The sequence below is a fragment of the Harpegnathos saltator genome, unplaced genomic scaffold (genome assembly GCF_003227715.2).
Source record: "Harpegnathos saltator strain DR-91 unplaced genomic scaffold, Hsal_v8.6 scaffold210, whole genome shotgun sequence".
Taxonomy (NCBI): Eukaryota; Metazoa; Arthropoda; class Insecta; order Hymenoptera; family Formicidae; genus Harpegnathos; species Harpegnathos saltator.
In genome coordinates, this window is record NW_020229996.1 from 308,425 (window position 1) to 319,531 (window position 11,107).

Below are 11,107 nucleotides of genomic sequence, written 5' to 3' on the forward strand. Positions count from 1 at the left end.
AAGGAAGACGTGTAAACGGACGCAGTGTAAATATGACAATAATACCAATATAAAAATTGAACATCTTAACTTGATTGTAAAATTGATTTATGTCGTGAAAATTGTAATACGGGTCCGAGATCAAGCAAATGATTTAGTGGTGTTAAATTCAACAAATGTTGTAATATAATTTCTTTCTGACGCTTTCGCCGTTTAATCAAAATATTTCGTACATATAGTATATATTGCATCGTCATATTTTCTACTATTTTCAAATATACAGCAACAAACAAGTGTACGCTTTCCATATTTTCCATGATTAATTTTTTCCAAAATTGATAACCTAAAATTTTAATTTCATTTCTAGTTAAATATTATATTTTATTATATAAATTTTACTATATAGATATATACATATTTTATAATTTTCAAATTCATAATACAACCTAAAAGTTCACTTTATTTGTTGATTTGTTTACATACTATTCTTTTCATATTCTAATTCTTTTATATTCAGACTACAATCACAATCATTTCATTTTTCGGCCTTTTATATTGGTACTAATGGAAATCCTTGACTCACTCGAAAGTTATTAAGTTATTTCAAATAGATAAGCGTAAATGTGTAAACGCAACTCACCTTAAGTAGGAGTTATAACATTAGCGTTACTAAAGCCAGCGGCACACGGTGCTTGTTTTCGTGCTGGATTGCTTGCTGGATGAAAATACTGCGTTCTGATTGGTACATTTCCGAAGATGGATGGAAATGCACTAATCAGAACGCAGTATTTTCATCCAGCAAGCAATCCAGCACGAAAACAAGCATCGTGTGCTACTGGCTTTAGTCGAAGTTAGAAGCCGTGTAAACATAGTCATTGGTTGCGTTCAAAAAACAAAGCGTTCACTGAGCGCTTAGTAACTATTGGTCCTTACTGTTAGATCCTTACATTCAGACCAATAACGTTGACGAATTACTCAACCGTTATGTAACCGTTGTGTTTTCTGAACGCAGCCAGTGGTTGCGTTCAGAAAACAAAGCGCTCACTGAGCGCTTAATAACTATTGGTCCTTACTGTTAAGCTAAGACTCCATGCATGCGGTGAGCTCCGGCAAACGGCTGCGGTGACCAATCAGGAGACAGACGCATGCCGGAGCTTGCCGCAACCGGACTTGCGCCTCCCTCCTGATTGGTCACCGCAGCATTTGCCGCAGCTCACCGCATGCATGGAGTCTTAGCTTTACTCAACCGTTGTGTTTTCTGAACGCAGCCATTGCGTTCAGCGGAGAAAACCGCTCAGTGAGCGATTAGTGACTAAATAAATACGATTTCACTTAAAATTTAATATACATACCTGTTCAATACCTTGCAAAAGACGCATTCCCATTTGAATGACTTGCACTATGTATCTATTCCTCCGCTGTTGATTTTTCAAAATGTAAGAATTGGGTGCGTTCACGACACTCAACGGTTGAGCAACTGTTGAATAATTTGTCAACGTTATTGATTTGAATGTAAGGATCTAACAATAAGGACCAATAGTCACTAATCGCTCATTGAGCGGTTTTCTCTGCTAAACGCAATGATTGTTGACATACTTATGTCATATCACGTATATTTTATTTCTTTCGTTGTGAGTTACTGCGCAGGCGGAGCAGCAGCTCTCATCTTTCTCGAGTCGGGATGCGTCCTGAAAGTCATTAAAAAAAAAGTGACAACCTTTATATCCGCGTAAAGCTAAGACTCCATGCATGCGGTGAGCTGCGGCAAACGGTTGCGGTGACCAATCAGGAGACAGACGCATGCCGGAGCTTGCCGCAACCGGACTTGCGCCTCCCTCCTGATTGGTCACCGCAGCATTTGCCGCAGTTCACCGCATGCATGGAGTCTTAGCTTTAGTATCGCCAACTTGGCTTATTTTCCGTATATATATATATATATATAATACGGTGTATATAATACTGCTTATAATAAAATGAAATATGAAAAAAAAAATATATATATATAAATATATATATATAAAAGTGATATTGTATCAATAATATAATATAATTATATTATTATGAATAAAATTAATCAACAATAAAACTAATTATGTATTTATTTTAATTCCTTTCTTAAAAACATATGCACACGTATACATAGCGCGCATATACATAGTGCACACATACACACACACGCATTTATTAATTTTAGCTTATTTCTGGGGTTTTTTGGAGAAGCATTTGACGGATTTTAAAATTCAGAGTTGGTAATACTGTCCGCGACCGTACAAGAGCTTGCTAAGCGCTCAATGAGCGGCCATAATATTAGTCACATTCAACAGAAAAAGCTACTTAGTAAATACTTAGTGATTATTACTTATGATTGAGGTATTATTTTAAACTTTTGACAGATCCAAGAAAACGAATCAATCAAGAACAATAATCACTAAGTGCTTAGTAAGCAGCTTTTCCTGTTGAACGCAGCCGATGAGTGTACGTGTATCTAAAATCCTATATAGATTAACTTGCTAATATATAATTCGTTATTTACATATTTTGATCTTATACTTAATTATTTGCATATTTTTAAACAGTTACATCTATACATAAACAATACTTCGAAATTGTTATGTATAGATTTAAATTGACACATAAACATTCAGATATATTCAATCCGAAAATATCTAAACTAATAATGGAAAATATTTGAATCTGTAGGAATATTATGTCAATGAGATAACAAAAACACTTAAATTTGTTTGAAATGAATCTGGATAATCATAATGATTGTAACAATGACTATGATGATGATAAACCCAAAACACCACTAGAAGAGGATTGTTGTGGTAATGGTTGTGTACCATGTGTCTTTGATGTTCACAAAAAACTATTAAATGAATGGGAAAGTAGAAAGGCACAAAATGTAAAAGTTAAAACAAGTAGTAATTTATTGTCTCTTTTATCCTATAAACCATTTGTTATTACGGATATATGTAAAACTTCGGAAGACTATATTTTACTTCATTTAGAATATAAAGGTATTGCTATTATATGTACTTAACATTTATATAAATTATATACAATTTTTCTTGTATAGATATAAAGATGATATATATTAAATTGAAAATATTAATAAAATATATTATGATTGTACAAATCCAACATATCTTAGATATATTTTTTGTATATAATATAGAGAGTAAAATACAAAATGGTGTGAGTTTACATCTTATACCTGGCCAATATGTTATGCTACATTCTTGGTGCATGTCTCGACCATACACACCGATTTCATGGACTAGAAGAAGTTTGATTCTTCTGATAAAGGTATATAAACAAGGCAAATTTAGTACATGCTTAAGAGATGTACCACTGGGTAGTATAATTGATATTAGAGGTCCATATGGAGATTTTAAATATGAAAATAACAGGTATGTAAAGATATATAGGTACAAATTAGTTCACACATAAATCTATCCATTAATAGTTTTCAACAGATCATCATGTTCAGCATTGGCTCAGGGATAGCTGCACTTTATCCTATTGCAAAAACAATTATTGATGACGAAACAGAATTAACAAAAATACACCTCATTGCGGGATTTCAATCTATCATACATGTTCCTTTAAAAAAAGAGTTGAGATATCTAACAGATTATTGGAATTTTAAATGTACATTACAACTGTCACAATCAAATGGTATGTCATTTTAAAGAATAAAATAAAAAACAAGATTATTTATAGAGATTATAAGTAGACAAGATGTTCCAAGAGGATTGCATATTTAACTATAAATTCCTTCAATATTGTTAGAGATTTTCTTATAAATTAATAATTTAAATATTAATCGTTCTTTAATTATTAAAATGAAACCAATATTAATTGAATTTATTAAGTTGAAATCAATATTAATATTTTAGTTATAAGAATGGTTGTGAAATGTGAAAATAATTCACTTTCAGAGGAGACAATTGGTCCTCATGGTCTCAATATAAAAATCGGTCGTTTGAATAAATTAGTTGTTGCTAGTTATTTTCAATGTAATGATATAGAGACAACATTGATTTTAATATGTGGGACTTCAGAGTTTAATCAATCTATGAAAGAATGGATCCAAGAAATGAATTATACTCACATGTATATATTTGAATAAAATATTTTTTAAAAGTAGGAAAACATTAATGTTCAATAGGACATGATATTTTCTCCTTGCAATATGGACATATACCATAAATATATCCAAATACAACTTGATTCCCAGCGTTCTTCTGTAACCACTGTAATAAAGAACATCAAATATTGAACATTTTTTTTTATAACAATTAGATGAAAAATCTGGATGCATTATATTCATTTCTAGTTTTCAAAAAAAAAATTATTTACTTTAATAAACTTATTTTATGTTGACTTTCTGTTCCTATTGTTTCTAAAGTACTATCGATCACACTACTTTATAAAGTACATTCTACATTTCTAATAAACAATTTTTTATGTGCATTATGATCATATACCTTCGATAAACATGCTGAGTGATAATGTATCTTGCATTGTGTGTTGTTACATATCTTATCAGGCAATTCATCATCCTCTGATTTTTCCGAAGTACATATACCACATTCACGATTACCAATAATAGCATTTTTGTCCTCTATTGTCTCTGTGTCTTTCTGCTGCTTAGGAAATTCATATATATTTAGTAACATCTTTAGATTTTCCAAAATGCTACAGTCTGGGTCCCAGTCCTATAAAATGTTAAAGAGAGTTTTAGTTATAAATAAGAAAATTGATTATTACATTCCATAATGCATAATTATGAAACATACAAGAATATTAGAAATATAGTCTGTTTGTTTTTTTACTTCGCTATCACTGCCAAATAACTTAATCTCTGGCAAAGCAGTAGGTTTTAGTGGACTTATAGTAATTGTCATAGATATGAATTGTGATAAGTAAATACGTCTATGCATGTGGCTTTTATTTGGCTCCAATGGATCAATCACACAGCAGTTTCTGGCACAAGAAACATTTTAGAATAAATAAAAATATTTAAATGCAACTTTTCTCATGGTTTGATAACTCCACTGATAAACATTAAAACTAATTTTTCAAAAATTGTTTATGAGTCTTTCAACCATTATCTTTTAAACATTATAAACATTAGCAATACAAATAATTAATACTTACTCATCAATTTCTTTCAATTGCTCCCATGCTTTCTCCAACAATTCTACTTGCCATTTGAACTTTGTTATTGCAATATTTAACTTAGTTATGTTTTTTGCAAAATACTCAAAAATTGGTATTTTGGGAAAATCAGAAGATATGATTTTCCAAGGAATTTCAGCACTTTCATTTCTTTCTAATATAACAGATATATCATTTAAGGATAATTTAATGGTTTTTAAATTATCATCAGATGACACTTGCACTTCCTTTAACATAGCATAGATGTTTCATCTTCAGTAATATTCAAATTAAAGTTTTATGAGATATATCTTACAAATATACATACTGATGGGTTCAAAAGAACTGTATTCAAATCTTCCATAAAATTACTTAGAGATGAATAGTTCATATGACTTTTATGATGTTTATTATGTAAATGTTCACCCTATTTATAAATATATATGATTTTAATTAGATTTTTATGACATAAAAAAAATATTAAAATAATTATTTAATACTTACAATGAGTGATTGTAACTGTGTTAAAAATGTAGGTATCCTTATGTTACTATTCATTAATACCTTCACTTTATCACTGAACTTTTTATCACGCAGTGAAGCTATTGCTGTGCCAAAATTAATCTGCGCATCTTGAAGTAATGGATAATTTGGAGCAATTAGTTGTAATTTTATTCTAGATTGTAGGCAATCCCATGTAGGGAAAGGCAAATTTGAAATAATTAAGAAGCCTTGTAGGGTGACTGGTGATTTTGATATTAATATCATCTCTGGATGCCAAGTCGACAAATGCCAATTTGGAAGAGTTTCATTATGTTTTGGAGACATTATCAATAGATAATCTCTGAAAAATACAACTGAAGATTATAGAACAAAATATTTTCTCGTGATTAACTTTCGTACTTCAATAAAATTTACAAATGGCGATGTAACGATGAAGAAAAATATTAATTTACAAGAAAACTTTCGATTTATACATCTCTTTGTAACTCGAACTAAATAGCTAGATTTATTGATATATACTTACTTTTAGATCTAAATAAAATCTGAAAATATATACTAAAATATTTGAAATATTCATTTACAGATTTGGTAAATAAAATGTGAAAACGTTTACTGCGTTATGAAAAATGATACAAGGGGAGTGTTTCTTTTCGAAGAACTTTTGAATTAGCGCACACTAATGCAATAAGTTAGAATGAGAGAAAATACATCTATTTCACTTCAACTTATTGCCCTAGATCAGGGTACCTATCATGGAACTCGTCGGAATCGATTCCGATCGGAATAAAGCTAAGACTCCATGCATGCGGTGAGCTCCGGCAAACGGCTGCGGTGACCAATCAGGAGACAGACGCATGCCGGAGCTTGCCGCAACCGGACTTGCGCCTCCCTCCTGATTGGTCACCGCAGCATTTGCCGCAGCTCACCGCATGCATGGAGTCTTAGCTTAATTCCGTTTCCCCTAGAAAAGACAATAGAAATTTAGGAAATAACGAAATAAATTTGATCGGAATCGATTCCGAGTTCCATAATAAGTACCCAGAAGTTCTTCAAAAGAGAACAAACCTAAAGTGCACAATAGTGCAATAAGTTAGAATGAGAAAAATATATCTATTTCACTTCAATTTATTGCACTAGTTCAGAAGTTTTTCAGAAAAAAATGTGAGGAAAATAATCGACTGTTATTGGTTAATTTTTTACGGTTTAGAAGCCTTCTACAATAAGCAATTAGTCATAAGCTATAAGCAAATTGACCAATTACAATTAAGCCAGCGACACACGATGCTTGTTTTCGTGCTGGATTGCTTGCTGGATGAAAATACTGCGTTCTAATTGGTGCATTTCCATCCATCTTCGGAAATGTACCAATGAGAACGCAGTATTTTCATTCAGCAAGCAATCCAGCACGAAAACAAGCATCGTGTGCCGCTGGCTTTACTGCTTGCGGCCATTGTAGACCACGCTTAAGCTGTCAGCGAATGAAAATATTTCATTTCGTGTCTTGCAACCTTAAGGCTCGTCTACATTAGCTGTAAAGGCTAGTCTACATTAGCTGTAAGAATAAGGCTGTAAAGTTGCAAGACACGAAATGAAATATTTTCATTCGCTGACAGCTTACGTTACAGCCTTACAGCCTTACTCTTACAGTTATTGTAGACGAGCCTTAAGAGTAAGGCTGTAAGATTGTAAGACACGAAATGAAATATTTTCATTCGCTGACAGCTTACGTTACAGCCTTACAGTCTTACTCTTAAGGCTCGTCTACATTAGCTGTAAGAGTAAGGCTGTAAGGTTGCAAGACACGAAATGAAATATTTTCATTCGCTGACAGCTTACGTTGCAGCCTTACAGCCTTACTCTTACAGCTATTGTAGACGAGCCTTTACAACTTACGACACGTATTGGCTGCGTTCCGATATTCACTGCTAGTACTGAAGATACATAGTTTGCGTGACGTATGCTATAGATTTTTAGTGCTGACAGTGAATATCGGAACGCAGCCATTGTAGAATGACCTTGAAGCCCCTTGCACAATGCCAGGTAACAAGCAATAAGAATAAAAATAGACCAGTCACAATAGATTATTCTTGTAATAGTCGATTGTGATTGGTGTATTTTTATTCTTATTACCTTACCTTACTGCTTACGCTTACAACCTTATTCTTGCCATTGTAGATGGGCCTTCATACCTTGGCTGTGTTCCAAAATTCATTGCCAATACTGGAAATACATAGTTTGTGTTATGTATATTATAGATTTTCAATGCTGGCAGTGAATATTGGAATGCAGCCATTGTCGTGGTATACGAGCTAAGTAACTTTTACAGTTAGAAAAAGTGAAATCAAGTTACTTTACTAAAAAATTTCAGAATTATCTTCATAAACCAATTCGAACCTAGGAATACTTTACACATATTATACAACTCGACAAATGGCGTGACTATCTAGTTAGCGGCGGCCAAGCTAGATATAAAATAGAGAAAGGAAAGATTGCGGTGAGAATTCAGATTGGATCTAATGTGAAATCTCTATTATTAATATAAATTTTATGTGGAAACTGAAATAGAATATATTAAACAGGTAACCTAATCTTGCCACAAAGAGAAACATTATCATAAATAGGAATAAAACATAATCCAGAAAAGTTATAATAAGAACTGGTGTAGTAAAGGTGGTTGTATAGAAAAAAGAGGAATATTGGAAGAAATATTTATAGTTTTTTATTTATTACGAGATGGGTCGACGCAAGAGCAAACGAAAGCCACCTATTAAGAGAAAGGCTATCCAACCACTGGACACTCAATTCAATTGTCCATTTTGTAATCATGAAAAGTCATGTGATGTTAAAATGTAAGTATACCAGAAACTCATGCTTTTATTTGGATAACAAAAGAATTGTACTTTGTTGTACTTCATTAATGTTGATATGATTGACTAAGGTAAGTTTCTTCGATATATTGAATATCTAATGTATTGGGATAGGAATATAAACTTTAAATGTGTTCAGAAAACATGACAGTTGTGTTTTTGTATGACTGTTTTGTGATAGAAGTATGCTTTAAAATTCATAATAGATTTGAAAGAATATTTTAGAATAGTAATAATGAATATGTTTACTCAATTGTGTTTTCTGAATATATCTTTGCCAACCATGTTAATTTTATTAATATAAATGCTATATATCTATATTTGACAAACATAGAAACTTAAAGAATTTAAATCTATTTTTTTCCTATTATATAGGGACAAATCAAGAAACACAGCCAAGATAACATGTAGAGTATGCTTGGAAGATTTTCAGACAACAGTGAACCTACTCTCAGAACCTTTAGATGTATACAATGATTGGATTGATGCTTGTGAGAATGCTAATTGAGAAACCATCAATCATATTATCTAGATAAGATCTTTGCGTATCCATATAATAGTTTGTACATATTATAGCTTTAAGTTTTTAAATATTTCTATTTATATCACTATTATAGTTTTATGCACATTGCTTTATGGACAATAGATATGTTTGGATACGATATTCAATGTAGTTATTTGATTCTGACACTTTAAATACATAAGTAATATTTTCCAAAAAGAAATTTACAAGTTGACTTTAATTTCGAGATGATTAAAATTCTATTATAATAAGTCATAATGATTTAGTATTAAGAATATAATAAACTTACATTTTGTCATAATTATAATTAAAATACTTAATAACTATATGATATATTTTATGATCATAAAACATAATTTTATTATAAGTATCATTTATTGTCCATCAATTACTTCTACTATATTATATTGGAAAAAATGATGTATTTCTAAAACTATATTTTGTATAGTAAATATACTATACTGTTCAGAAATATACTGGTTTAACCTCTTTGGTTTGAGTGATGTTTACATGGGATATATATATATATGTATATATGTATACATATAAAGATTGATGTTCAAGGAAAACAAAAACATATATATTATGTATTTAATGTCAGATGATTTTTACTTTGTAAATAATAAAACATCTGGAAAACGTAATTCCAACTCAAAAGATTAATATGTCAGATTAATATGTCAAATCAATATGTATTTCAATCATGTGTTCTCAATGTTTATTTCTATTTAAATATATTTGTAACATATGTACTAAAATCTCACAGATATGATAGTTTTATAGTATATTTTTAAAATTCTTTAATTATCTTCTCATTTTAATACATTTATGACATCAGAAATATCAAAGTAGATGATTATATAAAATAAATCATCACATGCGCATATATGTGTGTAGTAATTGCTTTTAATAGTAAATTATATATAATTCTGAATAATAGATGAATTAATAATGACTATTTAGACCATCAAATTATTCATGTGTGATATAAATAGTATATCAAGAATTGTATCCACAGAAGACAAATTGAGCATTGTTTTTTCTTTATTAAAGGTATAAATAATTTCTAAAATACATTACAAAATACATAAAAAATAATAAGATGTTATATTAAAAATATACTACAAAAAATTCATTTTCTGAAGATATTAGCCTAACAATAACTCTCAACATTATCTCTTTCTCTGAAAAACATCGAGATAAAAAGGAGATAAATTTCTACTCTAAGTGACAATGATAAATTTTTTCTTCTAGTGAACTTGTGAAAAGTGAACGTTTTTAAATGCTTCCAAGATTCTTAGGGCAGATTGTTTCAATTCTTTGGTAAATTAACTGATGGTTAATCGGTAAGTTAACTGATAGTTAAATCATGTTTATCTTTGTCTTTCCTTCAATTTAAACGAAGACAGACATGCTTTAACTATCAGTTAACTTGCCAAGGAATTGGGATAGTCTGCCCTTATTCTCGAAAATTTATGAAAAATATTGTATACGATATTTCATTAATGAGGCAATTGGCTGAGAATCGTGATATCAGGTGACATTCATAGGTCTGTTCTTTTTCGAAGAACTTCTGAACCAGTGTAATAAGTTGGAATGAAATAGATATATTTTCTTTCATTCTAACTTATTATACTAGTATGCACTAGTTCAAAAGTTCTTCGAAAAAGAACAGACCCCATGAAATATCGTATCACATTTTTCAAGAATACAGGCTCTGATTAGAAAATTTCACTCTTCACAAGTTCATGCTGAAGTAAATTTATACTTGGCCCTTCAATCATAGACCCTTTACCTCATGGTCAGATGACTGTGCTTAACGCGCACCCTGGAGAAACAGCCACTTCCGCCAACAGCCGCAAACGCGATTCGTTGACTCTACGCTCCGGACGGCGATGGCCGCGGTTACGACAGCGACGGTGGCGCGGTGAAGATTAGCTAAGATGGCGTTTGCCGAGCGGAATACGCTGTCGGGCAGGAGCGCGTGAGAAAAAAAATGCCGCGGAGAGCCGCGACGACCAGCGACACTTCGCGCGCTGGCGAGCTCGCGTGAGTAAGTGTACCGAGA

The 11,107-nt window shown here is 31.4% G+C and overlaps 3 protein-coding genes across 5 annotated transcripts; 2 read left to right on the forward strand and 1 right to left on the reverse strand.

The window, feature by feature from the left end:
- Positions 1–2,247: 2,247 nt before the first annotated feature.
- Positions 2,248–4,114, forward strand: LOC105187217 (NADH-cytochrome b5 reductase-like). The gene is made up of 5 exons (XM_011147910.3): positions 2,248–2,454; positions 2,680–2,999; positions 3,158–3,392; positions 3,449–3,660; positions 3,924–4,114. The coding sequence occupies exons 2-5, from the start codon at positions 2,726–2,728 to the stop codon at positions 4,112–4,114; spliced, it is 912 nt and encodes a 303-aa protein (XP_011146212.1). The 5' UTR covers positions 2,248–2,454; positions 2,680–2,725.
- On the reverse strand, positions 3,409–10,958 carry Fancl (E3 ubiquitin-protein ligase Fancl). 2 transcript variants are annotated; one of them, XM_011148047.3, is made up of 8 exons: positions 10,835–10,958; positions 5,650–5,989; positions 5,474–5,572; positions 5,146–5,393; positions 4,785–4,971; positions 4,473–4,703; positions 4,097–4,238; positions 3,409–3,501 (listed from the first exon to the last, which is right to left on the reverse strand). In XM_011148047.3, exons 1-7 carry the CDS (start codon positions 10,837–10,839, stop codon positions 4,140–4,142), a joined length of 1,209 nt encoding a protein of 402 aa, XP_011146349.1. In that variant the 5' UTR covers positions 10,840–10,958; the 3' UTR covers positions 3,409–3,501; positions 4,097–4,139. The 2 variants fall into 2 exon arrangements, with proteins under 2 accessions (XP_011146349.1, XP_019698778.1); XM_019843219.2 differs by lacking the exon at positions 10,835–10,958 and adding an exon at positions 6,173–6,436.
- Positions 7,894–9,255, forward strand: LOC105187229 (transcription elongation factor 1 homolog). 2 transcript variants are annotated; one of them, XM_011147926.3, is made up of 3 exons: positions 7,894–8,143; positions 8,215–8,498; positions 8,892–9,255. In XM_011147926.3, the coding sequence occupies exons 2-3, from the start codon at positions 8,383–8,385 to the stop codon at positions 9,022–9,024; spliced, it is 249 nt and encodes an 82-aa protein (XP_011146228.1). In that variant the 5' UTR covers positions 7,894–8,143; positions 8,215–8,382; the 3' UTR covers positions 9,025–9,255. The 2 variants fall into 2 exon arrangements, with proteins under 2 accessions (XP_011146228.1, XP_011146221.1); XM_011147919.3 differs by having other exon boundaries at positions 7,895–8,143; positions 8,229–8,498; positions 8,892–9,253.
- Positions 10,959–11,107: the final 149 nt, after the last annotated feature.